Source organism: Paroedura picta, chromosome 15, assembly GCF_049243985.1.
Source record: "Paroedura picta isolate Pp20150507F chromosome 15, Ppicta_v3.0, whole genome shotgun sequence".
In the NCBI taxonomy this organism is placed as follows: Eukaryota; Metazoa; Chordata; class Lepidosauria; order Squamata; family Gekkonidae; genus Paroedura; species Paroedura picta.
The window spans coordinates 7,403,120-7,425,707 of NC_135383.1; the positions used below are offsets into that span (position 1 = coordinate 7,403,120).

Here is a 22,588-nt window from a genome sequence, read left to right on the forward strand (position 1 = left end):
GGCTGAAAAGTTTCAGGTCATCCTGTTTATAGTCTGATGGGAGTGGGGCTGCCAACCTCCAGGCAGTGCCTGGAGTTCACCCAGAATTCCATGGGATCTCCAGAATGTACAGGATAGTTCCCCTGGAGGATATGTTAGCTCTGGAAATTGGGAGTTCCTGGCATCACATCCCACATAAACTCTAGTTCTGCCCTCCCTATCCACTACCTCCAAATCTGTAGGAAGTTCCTGGCCTGGAGTCAGTGGTCAAGAGTTAAGAGCGGTAGTGTGGTGTAGTGGTTAAGAGCGGCGGCCTCTAATCTGGAGAACCAGGTTTGATCCCGTACTCTTCTACATGCAGCCATCTGGATGACCTTGGGCTAGTCACAGTTCTCTTAGGACTGTTCACATAGAGCAGTTCTCTTGGAGCTCTCTCGGCTCTACCTACCTCATAGGGCGTCTGTTGTGGGGAGAGGAAGAGAAAGGTGTTTGTAAGCCTCCTTAGGAGTTTTTCAGATCACGAAAACTGGCGTATTAAAACCAGCTATTCTTCTTCTTGGCAACCCAAGTCTCCAGGACCACCCCAAAATCTCCAGGAATTCCCTCAACCAGATTTGTTTGGGACTATGATAAAGGTTCTGTGAGACTCAAAAACTTGTTCTGTAACGGTTTGGCTGGTTCCGTAAAAGATGTTATACTCCTGTTTCCATCCCTCTCTCTCTCCTGCCTCCCAGTTCTCTCTGTCCTCTCCCCACGGGTCCAAAACCAGGACCACAGGGCAAACCAAGATTCTGTATCGGTAGCCGTGCTCGGGCTTGCTTATTCGCGAAGAGGATTTATCGATCGAGCAACCAGCCGATATTTTACCGAGGGCCATAAAAAGGCTCTTCCTAAATTAAATTGCAACGGGAAACATCCACAGCTGGGAGATCTGTCAGGGCTCCTTAACATTTAATGGCTGTGGGCAGTGAGCGGAATTTTAAACGGGAGCCTTTTCGGCTGGCCCAAGGTTGAAGCAGACATTTGTCATGTCTGAATTGGGAAAGCCTGTGCCACCTTGGCCCCTTGAATAGGGCTTGGGAGATTGGGGGGGGGGCAGAATCTGGAGAGGGCAGAGTTTGGGGTAGGAAAGAAATCCACCCAGAATACGATCTCTTCAAATCCAGCCTCCGAAAAAGCTATTTCTCCAGGAAGTATTGCCAAGGTTTGCCTTGGGAAATTTCCGGGGATTTGGGGGTGTGTGGAGGCCAGGGAGATTTGGGCCAGGGAGGGACTTTAATGGGGTGTAATACCGCAGAGTCTATGTCCCCATAGGTGGGAGTACGCGTGCAGGTTTGCCCCCTCCCAGATGCAGAAACCCTGAGATAACTCACTCATGCTCAGGAGGGGAAGCGATGAAGTAGCTGTTTCCCTAGCTTGTGGCTGTCCAATAAAGCAGGGGGGAGAAAGGCTACAGGGGATCTGTGGAGCCCTGGTTGGAAACCCTTCCTTTGGTTAGCTTCCAGCTGAGCTTCTGGACCATGGGTACTTTTCGTAGGTGGCTCTGGTTGGCTTATCCACAAAGGGGCAGCAGAGATCAGACCTGAAGGTTCCAGTGCTTACCCAGAGGATAAGCCAGAAAGTCATTTAATGCTGTTCGTAGACCTTGTGGTGGGACTGAACCATGGGGAGGGTCCACGGCTCAGTGGCAGAGCCTCTGCTTTGCATGCAGAAGGTCCCAGGTTCAATCCCTGGCATCTCCCTCTAATAAGTTCAGGAGGGACGTGCAAAACCTTTCCCAGAGGACTTGCAGAGCCACTGCCTGTCAGAGCAGACAGAGGTGGCCTGGAGAGACTGCCAGCTTAACCCAGTTGAAGGCAGCTTCACGTTTACCTCTCCTGCATACCGGCCAGGTCACCAAACCGGCAGTCCATGTAAGCAAAGAGCTCTTTCTCTCTTTGGGGCTTGCCCTGAGGATTTGATGCAGCTTCTGCAACAAGGATCCCTCTCTGGAGGCCATGAACAATCTGCGTGGGCAACCCGCCCTGTGGTGACTGATGCCTGGAGCGAAGCAGTGAAAGACAGGGGCCCTCTGGGAAGACGCTCGTGCCGTCGGCCGGCCGAAGCTGCCAAGAAACTCGAGAGGCCGCCATGCAAGCCAGCGAAGGGCGGCGGTGGCGGCCCTCGACCCGTCCTGACGTGGAAGTTGAGAACGCCAGGGGAAGGCAAAGTGGGCAGGCAGAGGTGCCCTGAAGGACCTCGGGGAATAACTGGCTGTTCTCTCTGGGGTTTGGGTTGTCATAGCAACGGGAAGGAGAACCAGGAGACCTAGGCATGAGGGGAGAAGATGATCCCGCCAGTCTACCTCCCTGGGGCTGTTGTCCTTCTTCTGAAGCACCGAAGAATAGAAAGCAAACGCAGGATGCCACCCTCCAACCCGAGCCTTCTGTTCGTTCTACATCTCCTTCCCGTGACTGGTGAGTGTCCAACCACGGATGATCAAGTTTGTCCACCCGCTGCTCCCCGATGAAGCCGGTTTGACTTTCGAGCAGAAGTTGGTCTTCTGTTTGATCTTGTCTCTAAGGCGCCGTTTGCAGAAGTTTATTCTGATTGCAGAATTCGTGTTGGCGGGTCCCAGAGGCGGAATATATACGCAGCTCTTGAGACAGATTTTATGCACCACTGAGGGATGAGCAAACATCCCTGATTTCCTTCCCTTTCGTATTTGTGTATGTTTTTCCCGGCAATGATTTTGGTTCTCGTTTAGCTGTTAGTTTTCTAGCTTTGTGTGAGTTCTAGGCATGCACTGAAGAGATTTATATGCCATTTTAGACAGCATATAATGATATGCATAATATATGTCATTTATATGTGGGATATACGCTTCGTGCCAATCGATTGGACAAGACCAAATATTATTAGTACACTTCATGAGGAACGCTCAGTAGGGGAGGAAACAGAAATTAGCACAAAAACAAAGCATTCGGATTCACCCAAGGGATAAGGAACGAAAGGAAAAAGGAAGAAGGAGAAGAGTTGATTTTAAAACGCTGCTCTTCACTACCCGAAGGAGTCTCAAAGAGGTTTACAGTTGCCTTCCCTCCCTCTCCCCACAACAGATGCCCTGTAAGGGAGGTGAAGCTCTCTGAGAGAACTGCTCTGCAAGAACAGCTTTAACAAGACTGTGACTAGCCCAAGATCACCCAGCTGGCTGCATGTGGAAGAGTAGGGAAATCAAACCCAGCTGCCGATTTTAACCACTACACCAAGAGAAGTGGTTAAAATACTGGGATGGACCAGCCAATTAACCTACCAGGAAATTTCCCGGTAGGATGCTCCCCATAGAAGATGAGGAGCTGGTTGTTTTGTACCCCGCTTTTGACTGTGTCTTGAACAGCAACGTGATCTGCAGAATGTCCATCTGCTAGTGGTTTCGTTCCAGCTGATTCCAGTGCCTCCTAGAAGAAGAAGAAGAAGAAGAAGAAGAAGAAGAAGAAGAAGAAGAAGAAGAAGACTTGATTTATATACCCCTCTTTGCTCTTTCCTACGGAGTCTAAAGCGGCTTACAATCCCTAACCTCCTCTCCCCACAACCTTGCAAGGCAGGTGGGTCTGAGAGAGCTGTGACTTCACATGGAGGAGTGGAGAATCAGACCTGGTTCTCCAGATTATAGTCCGCTGCTCTTAGCCATTACACCACACTGGCTGGGTTCCTTCTCCCCAGCTATCTGGCACCCCAGCAAAGGAAAGGGTTTCAAGAGCGTGGGGGCGGGAGGGGGGGGGTTAAACTGCAATAGGCCAGGGGCCGGGCAGCCTGATCTCCATATCCTGCCCAGCTTCTATAATTCTACGGCTTATTGTCCCCTTGGTCTGCCTCCAAGTAATTAAAATCCCTGTGAAAAACAATTAGATTCTCCATTGCTCACTCCTTTACAGCCTCCGGAGAAATCATGTCTAGAGCGCCATGAATAATCTATGACTCTCATCCTGGTAATGTCAGGGAGAAGATGATAATAGAGTATCAGATCAATTAGAGCCTGTCCCCAAAGACCCATCCGCTACATCTCCCGTACCCCTTGCAGGGCGTTGGGTGGGGGGGGGGATGCTTGGAGAGTGTTTACGCTAGCAGCAGGGAAGAGAGCGGATTGAATCAGGTCCCCCCCCCCCCCGCTCTCCGGTTTCCAACAGGTGACGTAAAGCACAGCCAGGATTTATGTCTGAAGCACAAAGGCTAATTGCTTTGGAGGAGAAAGCCATGTTCCAATGTGTGTAATGCAAGAGCAGAGCAGAACCTCCCCCCCCCCACTCCCCAATTAACTAGGGTTGCCAACTCCAGGTCTGGAAATACCTGGAGATTCAAGGGAGGAGCCCAGGGAGGTGAGTTTTGGGATGGGTCTTTGGTAGGATGTAATGCTACACAGGCTGGCTTCCCAAGCAGCCATTAAATCCAGGGGAAGTGGAAGAAATTTTTGAAATACATACATGTGAAGTCAATAAATGATTTGTGTTGCCTGGAAAGAAATTGCCATTCCAGGTCTCCAGTCCTGCATGTAGAAGTTGGCGGCCCATCGGTGAGAGGGGTTCTGCTCCAAAGTAACCCCGATTCTATGCCCAAGACCACCTGGATTCGGCAACCTGGATGTCGACCCACATGGCTGGGGACTAGTACAGTTGGTCTTGGTCAGTTTTCAGTGATCACTGGAATTCTCTTCTTCCTCCACTTGTGGGGTTTCACCAGGCAATAGTGTCACATAAAAACTAGCACGGTGGTCATGTGGACTAGAAACTTGTTTGTAAAAAGGTTTTTAAAAACATGCTGTGGCTTTCTAGATCAAATAGCAAGTCCAGTTTGATGTAGTTAAGAGCGGCATCTGGAGAACCAGGTTTGATTCCTCACTCCCCCTCCTTGGATCTTGGGCTAGCACAGTTCTTTCAGAGCTTTCATTTGTGCATAATCCATGAAGAACTAAGAACCATTATTTTGAAATGGACAGTGGCTAAAAGATACACAGATGTGTTCTGCCCATGCTCAGAGACCTCTTAAAATTTCTTCACATGTTTTGAGGCATTTAAAAGAAGGCTTCTGGCCTGAGCCTTGTTCCTAATGAAACCTTAACCAGGGGACTGCAAACCTAGGTCCTTTGTTCCTTGGCTGAACCACTCCCCCTCTCTCAACCTAGCCTACCTCGCAGGGGTGTGATGAAGCTAAAACAAAGGAGGAATCGAAGACTATAACAAGAATGGGGATTTGAACGTGGGCGGCCCTGATCCTAGCCCAACACCCTAACCAATGAATATGCTGCTTTCATAACTGCTATCTGAGGACATGTACAAGGACATCTCTCATCTGTGTCCTAGAAGAACATGCAAACTGAGCATTGCAAGTCGCAGTGAACATTAGAGAACTACTTTTTTAAAAAAAAGGTTTCTTCCCAGAGAAAAAAGCTCTGCATAACAGAATACTTATCCGCACTTACGGGAACATTAATTTGCTTGTTCTCGACTCTCATCAGCTACTGTTGGCAATTTTCTGTCATTTTTCTTTTGAAAATGGTTCTTTGCAAAAAATAAATGCAAACGGGCTTTGAAAAAAGCACGTGTCCTCAGCTCGGAAACATCTGCTTTAGTTAGAAGGCTGGAAGAGCAGTTGGGTTGTCTGGCAGGGACTGGGTGTTCTGGGTTCCAATCCACACTTAAGGTCACAGGGATGCTAGAAAGTTCATGAGCCCAGTTTTTTTTTCAAGGGCAGCGGTGGCTGGTCAAATTCCCAATTTTGATTGGAGCTGCAGTGCAGACAGAAGAAGTGTGTCCAGGCCTGGTCTTCTTTCTGCCTGCCTTCTTGCTGCCCTCCTAACCTACCTCACAGGGTTGTTGTGTGGAACAAATGGGTTTGGAGCTCCTTGAAGAAAAAGTGAAATGGAGATAGAGTGGATGTGCTATAGATATTTGTACCCCGCTTTTTTCTTCCCCCAGTAGAGCTCCCCAAAATGGCTTCCAACATTATTCACCCCAGCTCAGTTATATTTTCACAACAACCTTGCAGGATAGGCTAGGCTGAGAGGTTGCAACTTTGGAGATTTTTAAACAGAGGCTGGAGAGCCATCTGACAGAGAGGCTGATTCTGTGAAGGCTCAAGGGGGTGGCAGGTTATAGTGGATGAGCAAGAGGATGGTGAGTGTCCTTCATAGTGCGGGGGGTTGGACTAGATGACCCAGGAGGTCCCTTCCAACTCTATGATTCTATGAGCTCATCTGGGGTGGAGAGCTGAGTAAACAATTTCACACTGTACATAACTGTAGACCGTGCAAGTCCAGTCCTGCCCAAGGGAATTGTTTCAGTAACTGGCTTGTCAGCAGCAAAGGGCAGACTGTCCCTTACACATAAAGGGTGACGGACTAGTGCCCAGAACGTCAACACTGAACAGTTACTTGAGACCTGGGCCTTTGGAAATGCACGTGAGCCCATGGAGAGACCAGCTTCAGGGAGAATTATATTTCACTCGGACATCTTGGCATCTCACATTGTTCATTCTTATCAAATTAGAAGGAAAAAAACACACACTTTGTGCTTGGACTGAGGTTTCTGCCAGTCACATGGGGTTGACCACTGCAGGCTGGAAAATTCCTGAAGATTTGGGGTGGGGAGAGACCCCAGTTGGTACAACGCTGTAAAATCCACCCTCCAAAGCAGCCGCTTTCTCCAGAGAGATGCATCTCTGTCCACTAGAGATCAGTTATAATTCTGCGAGATCTTCAGGCCCTGCTTGGAGGTTTGTGTCCCTACTCACTACACTGACCTACGTTCCCCAGGGAACCGACCTCTCTCTGGTCTAGGGTTACCAACTGTGGGTTGGGAAATACCAAGTAGGCAGGATTTGGAGCCAGGAAGGACCCCAATGGAATATAATGCTATGGTGCCCACCCTTCCAAACAGCCATTTTCTCCAGGGGATCTGATGTCTGCCACCCAGAGATGAGCTGTAAAACCAGGGGATTTCTGAGTCCTACCTGGAGACTAGCCTCCCTACTGTTGCCAAGCAAGGCAAATAAGAACAACCATGTCAACCACCAGATCTGTGTGTTCCAGTGCTCAATCAGGACTTCAACTGGAGCGTCAGCCATGTCATTGGGAAACTCCCTGAGGACCATCAGGAAAATGTCCGGATCCATCAGCCTTCAGGGATCGACTCTCCTAACTGGTCTTCCACCTCTGCAGAGGCTGTGAGTCCCTGTAAGTCTAAAATGCACCAGGGAGTGGCTTGTCTGACAAAGGAACTGTCGATATTCCCCCAATTTTCAGACCACTGCTACCCCTGGGGTGTCGTCCTTTGAGTGAGGACTGAAGGAAATGGGGATCAGGCTAATCTTGTGCAGGCCTTCCTCATTTGACCTGCGAGATGCTTTTCCCGCTGGCCCAGCTGCACTTTGCCCTTGCTAATCCAGTGTCCGTTCTGTGAGTGTTATCTGCACTTTGCAGATGGAGAGAGCGATGTGCAGCGCATCATTGGGGGGTACATTGTCGGCCCCCGCTCTTCCAAGTACCTCGTGTCTCTGAAGAGGAACACCGGCTACCATTTCTGCGGGGGAGCGCTGGTCAGTCGCCGATGGGTCCTAACAGCAGCACACTGCAAGACCGGGTGAGGCTCCAGACGAGGTCCCCAAACTTCTGGGGATTGACCTGGGTTCGGTAGGAATCTTGAAGCAGGAGGGGAGATGCAAACATGGCTGGGAAACGTTGCATACAGGTAAAATGGTGAGAAAACATTTGTTTCTCGCTTGTTTATCCTGCCTGACCTCGGAAACATGCTGAAGAGCAGTTTCCACCCGTTTCTATAAAATTTCTATAAAATTACAGTGAAAAGCAAGCTGTCGAGTTAGCCAAGGACTTCCCCCAGCTATCAGCTCACAGGTTCTGGAGGTTTCTCCTGTCTCCAGCTGTAGCCACTGCCCATCCTCAGAAACAGTTTTATTTCTCCAGCAGACCTGTGTCTGAATCTCCCGCCTTCATCTCTCCTCTCTTTCTTTCAGGATCAACCAGATGTTGATCGTCGCTGGGGAATATTCTCTCTCCACTTTGGAAGGCACGGAACAGATCTTCCGGCCCGCCCGCATGGTGGTCCATCCCGATTACAGCGCCCTGTCCAAAAATGCAGACCTTATGCTCATTAAGGTAACGAAACTGTCCTTATTCTTGGAGAGAGAAGGGTCTCGAGACTCAAGGGAAAGGAGCGACTGATGGCTCAGCAGTGGGTTCCACGTTTTCATCACTTACTGGGTAGACTCTACACCAGGGGTAGTCAACCTGTGGTCCTCCAGATGTCCATGGACTACATATCCCATGAGCCCCTGCCAGCATTTGCTGGCAGGGGCTCATGGGAATTGTAGTCCATGGAAATATTGGTCCCTTAAGGCAGGGGTAGTCAACCTGCGGTCCTCCAGATGTCCATGGACTCCAATTCCCATGAGCCCCTGCCAGCATTTGCTGGCAGGGGCTCATGGGAATTGTAGTCCATAGACATCTGGAGGACCGCAGGTTGACTACCCCTGCTCTAGACTACAGACTGCAGTGACTCATTCTTATCATCTGGGCATTCTTGTTATTTTGTTAAGTGACCTCTGAAATGTCTTCATAGTCAGCCCTGTGAAAAAAACACATTATAGCAGATGTCACTGATAGGGGCCAATTCGCATACTCTGGTTTCTCCGATAAAGGCCAGTGCTTGGCAATTCGAGAAGTGCACCCCGATAAATTGGACGATGTCGCTCAAACCCGCCTTGCTTTCTCCAAACAGTTGAACAAGCCGGTCTCGTACAGCGCCTCCGTCTCCGTGGTGCCTCTGCCCCAGCAAGGCGCGACAGTGAGAGATGGGCGCTTCTGCCAAGTCTCCGGCTGGGGCTATACCACCCCCATCGGGGGGCGGACCTCGGACACGCTGCGCACCGTCCGCCTCCCCATCATCGCCACTGGGAAGTGTAACAGCTCGGCATCGTACGCCGGATACATCACCAAGAACATGATCTGCGCCGGGTTCAACACCGGGGGCAAAGATGCGTGCCAGGTACACATTGGCCTTCTTAACCGAGGCAGGGAGCTACTTGGAGTCAAAACTATTTGCATTCGTTTCTTATAAAGGTACTAGCTGTAGAGCAGCCTTTTTTCCAACCTTTTGACTGTGGAGTTTTTCAGACTTATAGAGGAATCCCGGAAGTGGTGCCGTGCCCCTTCAGAGAGGTGGGCGCAGGAATAAGATGAGGAAGCTAACCAATCATTTATCGTTTCCGCTGTGGAGAAAGAGGCCAGGCCTGTAGAGCAACAGGGGAGTGGGCAAGCATGGTGTGTAGTGGTTAAGAGCAGAGGCTTCTAATCTGGCGAGCCGCTTTTGATTCCCTGCTCCTCCACATGCAGCCAGCTGGATGACCTCGGGCTAGTCACAGCCCTGATAGAGCTGCTCTCACAGAACAGTAAAATCAGAGCAACATTCTCTAAATATCTGTACTGCCAATTAGAAGTCTCACCTGGCCATCCTGATTTTAGAAAAGCACTTGGAAAGATGTCGCTGATTGGAGACCCCCATTGCCACCCATTCACCACTTCCATTTGCAGAAGGCCCCTGTGTTTGGTTTCCTTTTGGAGACGTCTATTTTTGTAATATGCGCATTATTTACAAAATGCACCAGCAGAGCACCGCCACGGAGCCCAAAGGATGCCGGGAACCCTGGTATAGTTCCAGGTAAACGGCAGATGGTACCATGAGAGACAGATGTAGCGACGGAGCAGTGTGGAGCAGTGTTCAGCTACATCCCTGAAGGCTACAGCTTTGAATGCTGGGGCTGACTAACCGGTGCAGGAGTTAAAACAGCTGAGTTATGTTAAACGCCGAATTTCTAAAGTGGAACTATAACAGAGTGGAATATTGACGTTGACGACCAGGGAAGGTATGCATATCATTGGTGTGTTCGGCTCAGTACGACATCATGTTTCTTCAGGAAGCTGAGAAGAAACGAGAGTTTTGATTGTGAAGAGGCTAGGCTGTCCATTTGGTCCTGGAGCGGTAGAGTAGCCAATCTCCGGGGGTGGCTGGGGTCCACTTGGGGTTAGAGCTGATCTCCAGGGGACAGTGGTCAGTAGCCCTGGAGGACATGGTTGGTCTGGGAGGTGGACTTTATGGCTTTATTCTACCAGGGATGCCAGCCTCCAGGTGGGACTTGGGGATCAACAAATAACATAAAGGGGAACAAAAACTTAACCTGAAAAACAGGCAAGAGCCAAAATTGTTAGGGATGAAACCAAACGTAGAAAAAAAAATAAGCAGTGTATTATTAGAACTCAAAAATGTTTAAAAACCATACGAGAATATCTATTTGGCCCACCTAAAACAACTCAGTGGGTACACCAGTTCAGACCCAATGCATTTCGATCAGACTCATCTTCATCCGATACACACGGTGGTATAGAATTATTTTTTTTTTTTACAATTTTCAACAAGGCGGTAAAAACACTTCTTTGGAATGTTATGGCAGGTTCTGGTCCTGTAAAGAGCACAAAACCAGGTTAGGAAATAATCCAGGCGAGCCGAATCTCAGAAGCTAAGTGGGGCCGACCCTGGCTAGTACTTCCAAGTCCTGACACTGGCGAAACCACTGCTGAAAGTCCCTACCCTTGAAAACCCATGGGTTCACTCACCATTATTCAGCTGAGACTTGACAATAGAAATAGGTAATCCCAGCAGTGGCCAGAATTCCAGGATAGAGAAAACGAAAGAGCAATGTACCGATGCAAGCCGAGAATCAATCCTGGTTGTGCTTTTCTTCTCTTCCCAGGGAGACTCCGGCGGGCCGCTGGTCTGCGACGGACGCGTCTTCGGCATAGTTTCCTGGGGACACAGCTGTGCCAGTGCCAGGTACCCGGGGGTCTACACCGCTGTAGCCAACTTTCAGAAATGGATTTACAAGACAATTGTCAAGCAGTAGCCGACGCACGCCATTTCCCTCTGAAATTAATAATAGCATGGTACCATCTCTTTGCACCTGTTTTGCCGAGGGATTATTTTCTCTTGGGAGAGGGTGGGTTAAAAAGTGCAATTTGGGGTTTCTTTTTTAAAACTTAAAAGAAGAGTGTTCATTGGCACCCTCTTTAGAGTGACCTCCAGTTGGAGTCTGGAGAGCTCTCACTTGGACAACCGATCTCCAGATGCTCCATTCCCCTGGAGAAAATTGCTGCTTCGGAGGGTTGGCCTTTATAGCCTTCTAGCATCATAGAACTGGAAGGGCCCTCCAGGGTCATCTAGTCAAATCCCTTGCACAATCCGGAAGTCCCTCCTTTTCCCAAACAACTGCCCTGCGCAGATTCCGGGGTTGCCAACTGTTGGGGAAATAAAATTCAGCATATGGGGGGGCATGGCTGGGCGGGAAGGGCTGACATCACTTCTGTGGTGACAGATATTTCAGGTGCACCTTCATGGTCAAAAGGTCAGAAAAGGCTGACAGGGAGACACAAAGCTAAGCACAGCTATATGCAGCCATGCTCAGTTCACACACACAAGAGATAAATGAGCGTCAGGCTCTTTCCCTTTAGGTGGGAAGATTCTACTCTAAATTAGCCCGGAGCTAAAACTAGCTAATCACTTTGCCCTTTTACAGCTGCAAAGGAACGATGCTTTAAAACAACAACAACAACAACAACACCAGGTCTGGGATGGGAATACCTGGAGATTTGGGGGGTAAAATCTCATGAAGGAAGGTTTGGGGGATTTCTGACTCTGATGGCTCCTGGTTTGGCCCCCTGTGTCTCAGATGGGCCGGGCCGTTGACCTGACCCAACATGGCTTCTCTTATGTTCTTCACCGGACCTTACTAAACTTCCTTCTTCCTGCCCAAAAACCGATTGGCACCATTCTGCCTTCCTCTAAAGAGCTATGAACGCACAGCCTGGCGCCCCACCCCAACCGTGCCCCCATACTTGGTGCTTGTAGTGGAACGGCTGGGCTCTTGTGGATTTCTTCTGGACAGGAACCCAGCCGCTTGGAAAGGAGCCAGCCCAATTACCCAGCAGCATCTGGAAACTGACTGTTGTTTAAGAACCAAGCAGGTACCGGAATTAATGGGAGCAATTTGAATTCCCGTTAAGAGCTAGCCCGTTGGTGGTGATGGAGGGAGCGAGAGAGCGAAGTAGCATGAAATAAAGCCATTGCTCCGCTCCAGTGGCGGGGGAGAGGGGGGAAAGATCCATCTCGCCAGAACAGAATGTTCTCCGTGTCAGAAACAACAGCCACTTCCCTCCCTCAAGGCCAGTGGAAGCGGATCGCTAAGCCAGGCTGCAAAGGGAACGTCAGTGTGGCCTGGCTCTCTCAAATGCCTTCATTCACCAGCTTTACCAGGCTGTCTCAATCATCTAGGACAGCCTTTCTTGACCTTTTCACCATTGAGAACCCCCTGAAACCTCCTTCAGGCTTTGAGAAACCCCAGAAGTGGCGCGATCGTGCGGAAGATGGTTGGGAAGCAGAGCTGTGGACACGCCCACCCGGGGCCCCGCCCCTTCCCACTCCTCCAGGCCCGTGATTGGCCATTTTGGGATGGGTGGGTGGGTGGACATGACCAGATAAGGTCCTATCACCTATCTTGAAACCTTGGTCGAAAAAAACTGTTCAAGAAGAAGAAGAAGAAGAAGAAGAAGAAGAAGAAGAAGAAGAAGAAGAAGAAGAAGAAGAAGAAGAAGAAGAAGAAGAAGAAGAAGAAGAAGAAGAAGAGCTGGTTCTTATATTCTGCTTTTCTCTACCCGAAGGAATCTCAAAGTGGCTAACATTTGCCTTACCTTTCCTCTCCCCACAACAGAGACCCTGTGAGGAAGAGGATGCTGAGAGAGCCCTGATATTACTGAAGAAGAAGAGTTGGTTCTTATATGCCACCTTTCTCTACCTGAAGGAGTCTCAAAGCGGCTTACAGTCCCCTTCCCTTTCCTCTCCCCACCACAGACACCCTGTGAGGGAGGTGAGGCTGAGAGAGCCCTGATATTCCTGCTCGGTCAAAACAGCCTTATCAGTGCTGTGGCGAGCCCAAGGTCACCCAGCTGGCTGCACATGGGCACACGAAGAATCAAACCCAGCTCGACAGACTAGAAGTCCACACTCCTAACCACTACACCAACCTAGAACCCACCCAGATGGTGGGAGAGAGAGAGAATAGCCCCTCCAGAGGTGTTGGGAAAACCTTGTAAGGCAGGGAGGACCAGGGCTTGTAGACCAAAGCAGGGCCATTTCAGCACACGGGATAATGCAGCATCACATGTGCTCTTTCACAGTCTTGTTGGTTTCCCAAGAGGTAAAATAGGAACATCTGCAGCCTACTGGGAATGCTAAGAAGAAATGTAAGGGGAGAACCACAGGAAGCATTTGCCTGAAGATTCAGGCGAAATATGCCTCATCGACGAAATCATTACACTTGCATGCCTAATTAGAACAGGGGAGGGAGAGGGGAGGAATGGTTGAATTATAATGACTTCCAAACAAAATGCCATCTGTCCAGTCCTGGAATTAGTACTGTGTAATTGTCCAGAAAGCCTACCCTCGATTAAATGTCTTTTTTGGATTTTGGGAGAGAGTGCGCTATAGGTCTGCTACAGCCAAGCAGATGTTTGGAAAACGGACCTTCAAAAGGATGAGAAGGACGTCAATTAAAATAAATGTCAGGGTCGCCTATGCAGAGAAGCTTTTGGGGGCAGTTTTCAACCCGTTCAGATCAGGAAACATCTTTGATGCCAACTTTCCCCAGGAGGCCTATTTATATTTTGTTGCAATTAAAGGGAGAAATAATGGGAAATCGGAAGCATTTGCCTTGTATGTCTCCAATAAAATGGGGAGATGTTCATAATGAATAGGGTTGCTGCCTCCAGGCATATAAGATCCAAGTCTTGTTCTTCTTGTTCTTCTTGTTCTTCTTGTTCTTCTTGTTCTTCTTGTTCTTGTTCTTGTTCTTGTTCTTGTTCTTGTTCTTCTTCTTCTTCTTCTTCTTCTTCTTCTTGTTCTTCTTGTTCTTCTTGTTCTTCTTGTTCTTCTTGTTCTTGTTCTTCTTCTTCTTCTTCTTCTTCTTCTTCTTCTTCTTCTTCTTCTTCTTCCTCCTCCTCCTATTTAAGGCTGCCAACTAAGGCTTGGGAAATTTCTGGCGGTTGGGGGGTGAAACCCAGGGAGGACAGGCATTTGGGGATGGAAAGCAGGGGTAGTCAACCTGTGGTCCTCCAGATGTCCATGGACTACAGGCAGGGGCTCATGGGAATCGTAGTCCACAGACATCTGGAGGACCACAGGTTGACTACCTCTGATGAAAAGGACCTCAGTGAACTATAATACCATACAGTCCACCCTCCGAAGCATCTGGTTCCTCTAGGAAGCTGATTTCCGTCCCCTGGAGATGAGTAGTATTCCCAGGAGACCTCAAGGCCCCACCTGGGGGTTGGCAACCCCTTATTCTGCAATTGGCTTCCGGAGGAACGGCCGACCTGCCTCTGACTTTTCCCAAAGGTCATTGTCAAGGATGCTGTGGCACTGGCCTCAAAACCAATACAGACCGCAGGGTTGCTTTTTATTCCTATAAACACACCCGCACGATGTCCTGGCACAGAGAGACGGTGAGCCGTGACTCCAGCAAGGTTTGGTTCGGGGGAGCTCTCGGTGCGGCAAGGAGTTCTCTTGTCATCGCTGTACCGTTTCCTTCCCCTCGGGGACTTGTGAAGAGATGATGGAGGCTGGGCAAGCAAGCAATAAAATCCGCACCGCCATTACAGGAAGCTGACAAATTTATGGCCGAGGCTTAGAGCTTTATTGCCGGGAGAGGAAGGCAGCCAAGATGTGTTTTATGAGCTGAGCAGGAGTCGAGCAAGCAAGTCAGACTGCAGGGGAAATGCAGGAGCCATTGGTGGGTCTCCTGCAGGCTGGAGCAGATGGGGGCAAGGACGGGGTGCCAACGCCACACTGGAAATACCTGGAGATTTAGGTGGTGCCGTGTGGGGAGGGGAAGGGAAGGGACCGCGGTGGGGTACAATATCATACACTCCACCTTCTAAAGCAGCCAATTCCTCCGGATTAGGGGTCACTGCTCTTGACCATTACACCAAGGTGGCTCGTGTGCGTCCTCACAAAAGCTGATACCTTGAATAAAACTTTCCTGCTGCTCCTGGACTCGTACTTTTTTCCTGCTGCTCCAGATGGCTACTCACCTTGATCCACCTGCAAGGAAAAGTTAAGCTGAAAGGGAATGCCTAACCAAAGCTGCTGGTGCAGTGAGCTGTGGGGGTTGGAATGCAAGTTTCCTTGTTTCCCAGCACCGTCGAGGGTAAAATCTATTTTGTGAGCACCCTGCTGGCAATCCCTGCCCTGGACCAAGAGGTGCTATTCGCCCCGAGAATCCCATGGAGAATCCCATGAATCAGATCACCTGCCCAAAGGTGACATCCTCTGTTTGATTCCTACGACTCTTTGGGAGGCTCCAGGACAAAGCTGGCGTGTGTCTGGGTGTATCTTTTCTTCACAGGCGCTAGCCAGTCCCCCCTCCCTTTTCTTCCAGTCAGTGTCCACCTTGGGCCCTTTGGGGCTTTGCTTCAGACTTTGGCCTTAAATCACCTCTTTTCTGGAGTCCTGAGAGCTAAGCCTGGCTACCTTCAGTAGAGAAAAGCGGCATATAAGAACCGACTCTTCTTCTTCAGTAATATCAGAGCTCTCTCGGCCTCACCCACCTCAAAGGGGGGCTGTTGTGGGGAGAGGAAAGGCGAATGTAAGCTGCTTTGAAACTCCTTCAGGTAGAGAAAAGCAGCATATAAGAACCCGCTCTTCATTCTTCTTCATTCAGGGGCACAGTTAACAAATTTCCAGACTTGGGCAGAAACAAAAGGAAGAAGAGGTTGGGTGCCGTGGGGGGGGGGGGGAGAGCACCGGCAAATCTCTCTTGCTGCAGCAGTAAAAGGAAGTGTAAAAATAGCTCTCTGGGTAGCAACCTGTGCCTTCTCCTCGGGAGGCGGCCGCTCAGCCTCCCGTACCGTAGTGGAGGGAGATCAGAAAAGGGCCTCTTCAGAAAGGCAGTGATCCCGTTCAAACCGATCAGGGGAGCTGTCTCTCCCCCTGAGATGCCTCTCGTGGCTTGAGGGATGACAGTCTTAATCATCTTCCAGGGGAAGGAGAATTAGTGAGATTGGACTGACAGGCCGCGCTCGGCTTGATGAAGAGCAGTGGCACACCAGCGGAGTCGACGGGCCAGTCTGGCTGCCCGCGGGGGGAAAAGGATTGGGGGTGGGGGAGCACCAGGGTCTTTCTGGGACGCGCGGTGCGGCTTGTTGCACCTGCAAAGCCGGGGAAGGAGGAACTGTCGCATCCTGTCCAGATCCACGGCTCCTGCACCCCTGCAGGGCGGTGCTCAAGGCGGAACTGCAACAAACGGGGCTTTGACCGCCACAGGTTCAGACAGCGGTTCTTGGCTTTTTCAGCATGGTGGCCACAAGTCCAAATTTACTCAGCATGGTGGCGCGTCCAAGACAAGCAGCTGCCCTCACTGTGGACCCCAAGAAAGCAGTATTCTGACAAGTTCCCCCTGGCCTAAAGCAGGAAACGGGAGAGTGAGATTGTCTGATCCAGGCCTGAAACTCCTGGAGATCTGGGGATGGAGCGTTCTGCCCTCCAAAGCATCTCTTTTCTCCAGGGGAACCCATCTCTGTAGTGTGGAGAGAAGATCTAATTCTAGGGGATCCCCAGGCCCCACCTGGAGACTGGCATCCCTAGTTCCACCCCCACAATCTCCAGGTATTTTCCAATCCAGAGCTGGCAGCCCTAGTTTGGAAGTCTGGAGGTCGTCCCTCAAGAGCCACAGAGACAGTCGGAAAAGTTTCCTGGTGGCCTAAAAACTGTGGCTTCTGCACCCTGCTTCCCTCCCGCTCCCTTCCTAGGACGAGCCGCGTCAGAACAAATTATGCAAAACAGCCAAAATGTCGCAGAATAAATCATGCAAAATGGGAGACGGTGTCAATCTGCTCTGTTTATATCGCTCACAGATGGCCTGGGTCTCCCCTCCTCCCCACATGGCACTTTGCAGTTCAGGCTTTGCAGTGGAGCTAGTTGAACCCCCAGTAAGAAAAAGCAGAGCACTGCAAGCTTTATGGCTGCAGGGACCGAGTTGCCCTTTCTGCAGTTGCCCACAGGCAGCCCGAGAGCCTCTGTGGTTGCAGGACGTGTGGGCACTACGTTTCAGCACCCTTGACGGGAGGACAGCTCCACAAAGCAGGCTGTGGGGCCAGCAAACTTGCAAGTCGCTCCAAGGGAGAGATAGAGGCTTGCGGCCTGAAGGGGAACTGGTTCTTGCGTGGGAATATGCAAGATCTGTAGGGTGCATGATTTAACAGCATAGGGAGACTATCCAGCAGGGGGCATTGGAGGAGATGTGCAGTTAGCATATTTAGATGAGGATCTTCCGGTTTCTTTTCAAAGAATCTCCTCCTGAGGAGCTCAATTGGAGACTTCCTGCTCCTCTGAGTACACCTCCTGCCTGCTTTCCCTCTAGAATATCATAGGGATGCCGTTTCCCAGGTGCAGCACTCAACCTGAGCTGAAAGCTCCTCAATAGGAAGCCCATCAAGTTGGCTGGTGGCTTCTACGCAGCCTGCCCTGGCTTTTCTTTTTTTAAACTCGCTTGGAGATGCACAACTGCAGATCTTAATATTCTGTGCCACTGCCAGACACTGCCGATAGCGATCTGCCTGGAGGCTAAACTGTTCTCTGTGAAAGCAATGCTGCCTGGGCAGGGATGGGCTGCCCTCCCGTTTCCCCAAAACAGCCAGAAAGGGGACAATTTTGGCTCAAGATACCGCCATGCTGGGTGGGAGGGGGACAGGTGTGTGCATGTGTTTGCGAGAGAGTGTCCTTTCAAGGAATGCATTTTTAAAGAGTTTGTAGCTAAACAGTGTTGGCCTGAATGCGAATCAACGGTAGTGATCTGTCAGCTTGCAAAGGTAATGCCGTTTTCCCGTCTCCTGTCTCCTGTTTCTGTTTTAAAAAAGCAAGTGGATACTGGTCCTGAGCTGCGAATGTTTTGGGGGTGGGGGTGAAAGAGAGCGCCTGAGTATCATTCTGAGTTTTGCTTCTGTGGGGCAGATCTGTTTGCTTGGTTTGGGGCCAGGAGATCTTCCCGAGGCCCGATCCCATCACGGCAGCTCTGTCTTTGCTCTCAAGTCACAGTCAACTTATGGTGTCTCCAGCTTTCAAGACAAGAGGGAAGCAGAGGTGGTTGGCCATGGCTTTCCTCTGCAGAGTCTATAACCCTGCCGCTTCCCCCCTGCCCTCCCTCCAGACATCTGGTAGAATCCACCAGTCCCCACAGCCTGAATTTCCCTGCTGTGTCCACGTCACCAAACTGAGGTGGTGAATATTCTCTAGCTTAATAGAAATTTGATATTCAGGACCCAGGACGGGGTCTCCATATTTTGGATCTGCAGTTAACCTTTCAAAGCCGTCGACGGACGCCATGCAACATTCTTCTTGACAGCACAGGACTCTGAGCGGTTTGGATCCAACCGTACTTGACAGGAGATTGGCAGCAGAGGTCAGCACTTGACAGTATCTGGCTGTCACCATGGCACAGAGTTTAGCGGAGCTTACGCGCGCCCCAGCCACTGAACCGAGCAAAATGGCGGCCAGGGTGCGGATCGAATGTTGCTGTCAACAAGTTTGCACATTCGGCTGATATTGGATGGGTCCTGAGCAATGGTCCCCGTCTAGAGACTCTCTCGCCACGGCATGTCTGCGTGGTGGGGGTGTAAAACAAAAAACAGAATGTAGCCCTGGTGTCTATTTAAATAACAAATGGTTATTGGGATGCACCGCTTAGAGCAATTACACCAAAATGTTCATTTGCATGACTATCTATACGACGTAGATCTCTTCATTCAGCCACGAGCAAATTAGCTTGTTGCCGGCTGATGTTTTCCATGATGCGTCAAACAATTTTAAAACCTTTGTGAGCTGGAGACAACCCCTGTGTATGTGTGTGTGCGTGTACCATGATTTCATGGTTTTAATAATGGGCTCCTGGTTCTTCATTGAAGAAGAAATTATGATTATTCCTCTAAATTAGGGGAGGGGGTATGATCGGTTGCCTGTGTTTCTGATGTCTGGCTATAACCCATCCATTTCGCTCTTTCCAGTAATAATATCCAGACATAAATCATCAACAGATCTGTCCGCATAGCCAGATATTTGGATACTGATGCCCAGAGACTGGAGGCATGAACAGACAAGATAGCCCTTTCTACAAACCTGAGAAAAGTTCCAAGGATTCAGAAATATACGATTTTTAAAAAACAACAGAAGCACTGCCTTTGGCTTTAAGAAACAAAGGCCCTCAATAAATGTTAACAACCATAATAGTATTGTTAGCCTCCAAGCCTTGGTTTCTATCACTGAAAGGCAGAGGGAGGTGGCAGAACGTTTGCTGGGGTTGTTTGGGCTCATCCACAGACGAAAGAGTTCAGTCCCCCTGGAGAAAATGGCTGCTCTGGAGGGTGGGCTTCATAGCATTATTCTCCACTGGAGCCCCTCCCCATCCCAAATTCAACCCACTCCTGGCTCCACCCCCCAAAGTCTGCAGATATTTCACAACCCAGAGCTGGCAACCCGAGGGAAAGGCAGGTGCTCTGTACATTCTCAAATTGCATCTTGCGAACCGACGGGTGGGAAAATAATCAACTTGCTAGATCCTCTTTGCCCTTTTTTTAGAATCCTTCCGGCAGAGGTCTAGGAGCCTTCCCCCACCTTCTTCCTTCGCTGGGCTAGGTGAGAAATCAGCCCGTGCTATAAAAAGGGGTGACAGAAAAAGCTCCTTCTCATTCAAAGAAGCTGTGAAAATGAATTAAAGAACGTTTTGCGAGAGACTTAGGAAGGAAGGAAGGAAGGAAGGAAGGAAGGAAGGAAGGAAGGAAGGAAGGAAGGAAGGAAGGAAGGAAGGAAGGAAGGAAGGAAGGAAGGAAGGAAGGAAGGAAGGAAGGAAGGAAGGAAGGAAGGAAGGAAGGGCCGGGGAAGGGGAAGGGAGCTCTAGCCCCCTCCCCTCAAGAACTTTGGATTTCCGAGCAGAAGGGACACCCGGCCGGGTTATGTGTGTCGAGGCGGAAAATTACGGCCATAAAACGTAACAAAAACAGTTTTGGAAGTCTAACATCCGAAACAGTGTGGGTATTCTTTGTGGGTGTAGATTTACAGTTGTTTCATAGTGCTGCTGCAGACCAGCTTGGATCCCTTCCTGATGGGCAAAATGATAGAGAGATGCTATTGACCAGGCGATATTATTGACTGTCATTGCATGAAAAGCTCAGTATACCAGAGACAAAGGCCGACATAAGAACAGAGATGTTTACAGCCAGGGTCGGGTCCAAAAGCAAAACCTCAAAACAAAAATAACAAAACCCACAGAATGCCTTTTATTAGGACCAGGCCCATGACAGAGAACAGCTCTCTCCTCAAGAGGAAAACAGGGGGACGTAACATCTGGAGTCCAGGATGGAATGCAAAGGCGTCAATAGGGATGCCAGCCTCCAGGCGGGACCAGGAGATCCCCTAGAATTACAGCTGCTGCACTCTAGAGCAGGGGTAGTCAACCTGTGGTCCCCCAGATGTTCATGAACTTCAATTCCCATGAGCCCCTGCCAGCTAACGCTGGCAGAGGCTCATGGGAATTGTAGTCCATGAACATCTGGGGGACCACAGGTTGACTACCCCTGCTCTAGGCTACAGAGATCAGTTCCCCTGGAGCAAGGGTGGCCAAACTGTGGCTCTCCAGATGTCCATGGACTGCAATTCCCATGAGCCCCTGCCAGCACATGCTGATATCCGTTGAGTCCCAGCGAGCTGCTAGTTTTAACTAAATTGAATCTATTGTATAGTGTTTTCACTGCATATTAATTGTATGGTATTAAAAGTAATTATTGTTGTTTTACATGCGGCAACCTGCCTTGAGACAACTGGATCAAGAGGGGCGGGCTAAAATAAATAAATAAATGAATGAATGAATGAATGAATGAATGAATGAATGAATGAATGAATTTAAAAGCCCTATCAGGATATCTTCTCCCCACCCCCTGCTGGAGAGGTACGTTTTAAGTTTCTCAATACCTCACGAGCATCAAGCACGTAATATATATTTGGTGCCGGCCTCCCCCCCCCCCCTTCGCAGGGACCATAAATCATACTGTATATAAACAGATGCTTAAATTCCAAAGAGCTGGTGGAAAAGAGACTTAAAACTCATCCGTCTTCCCGACAAGATAGGAAGATCTAACCAAAGATGTTATAAGTGGTAATCGTGGGGAACATACACAGACCCTGAAGCTCTCTTAACCGGGAGGAGACAAGAACGTATCAACGCTTCTTCTATGAGGGTCCCCTGCTGCGCTGGAGGCTGGAGTTTCGAATCCCCGCTCTGCCGTGGGAGCTTGGCGGATGACCTTGAGCCGCTCCTACCATCTCCCTAACCTACCTCGCAGGATTGTTGTGTAGAGAGTCACACCGGGGGCCCGGTGAGGAGACATGCCACGCATGCACAAAATAAATCATAACAAACTGCTCCGATGTTTTCCAGATCGTTCTCTTCTGGCAAGAACGCCAAGATTATCCTTGAGGGCTGGCACAGTTTGCTCAGCAGCTCGACTTTCACCAGGGAGGTGTTTACCGCGGAACTGAACATTCTGCAAAGACGAAACGACATGGGCGGCTTCGGGAAGGGGAGAGAGAGAGTCTGTAGATTTCTGCAATGGACACTCCTTGCAGTCTTAGAATGACGGGATCGTGGAGTTGGAAGGGGCCATGCAGGCCAGCTAGTCCCACCCCCTGCTCAATGCAGGATCAGCCTAAAGCATCCAGGATAAGGATCCGTCCAGCCGCTGCTTGAAGACTGCCAATAAGGGGGAGCTCACCACCTCCTTAGGCAGCCCATTCCACTGCTGAACTACTCTGAGGAGGGCAAGTTTGGGAAGGGGAAGTGGCTAGACTCTGGCTCTCCGGATGTCCCTGGACCACATCCTCAGCTAGAACGTTTCTTGAAGGACGTAACCATCAAACGAAGGGCAAGCGAGATCATTTTAAAAACCGCTGCCGCCATCAATCGATCGATCATCCAGCAACACCGTTCATTAAAAATCCATTAAAACTGATCAGCTGTGCATCAAGGAGGAGAAAATGGAGCGGCACAATCAGACATTACAAGAATTGCGGGCGGGATTCAAAGACCTCAGCCGGGAGAGAATGATGTAAAAAACCAGGATAAAAACCAGGCTCCGAGGAATGAAATTAAGCAATTCTTCCCTCCCTTCCCTTGGCATTGAAATGTCCATTCTAGGGAGGTGGATTAGGGTGCTCAGCTCTCCTGCTGCGTGTTGCATTCCAAGGAGACAAAAAATCCTGACCCCTGCATGCATGCACATTATGATAAAATCATTGCATATTTCCTGCTACATGCAAGGGCTGGATTGGGATATCTGGAACAGAACTCTTTGGCCATTTTCAAGGAACCTTAAATGCCCTGTGACCAAGTGGCCAACTTCTCCTCCCCCCCCTCCCGCGACTGGGCTGGCAAAGCCCGACAACAGGCCCAAATCCAGGCTGTCAATCATTTC

The 22,588-nt window shown here is 49.8% G+C and overlaps 1 protein-coding gene across 1 annotated transcript; it reads left to right on the forward strand.

Moving 5' to 3' along the window:
- Positions 1 to 2,281: 2,281 nt before the first annotated feature.
- On the forward strand, positions 2,282 to 10,977 carry LOC143824626 (trypsin-3-like). The gene is made up of 6 exons (XM_077312061.1): positions 2,282 to 2,435; positions 7,043 to 7,186; positions 7,433 to 7,592; positions 7,984 to 8,125; positions 8,748 to 9,014; positions 10,777 to 10,977. The coding sequence occupies exons 1-6, from the start codon at positions 2,306 to 2,308 to the stop codon at positions 10,924 to 10,926; spliced, it is 993 nt and encodes a 330-aa protein (XP_077168176.1). The 5' UTR covers positions 2,282 to 2,305; the 3' UTR covers positions 10,927 to 10,977.
- The last annotated feature ends 11,611 nt before the right edge of the window (positions 10,978 to 22,588 follow it).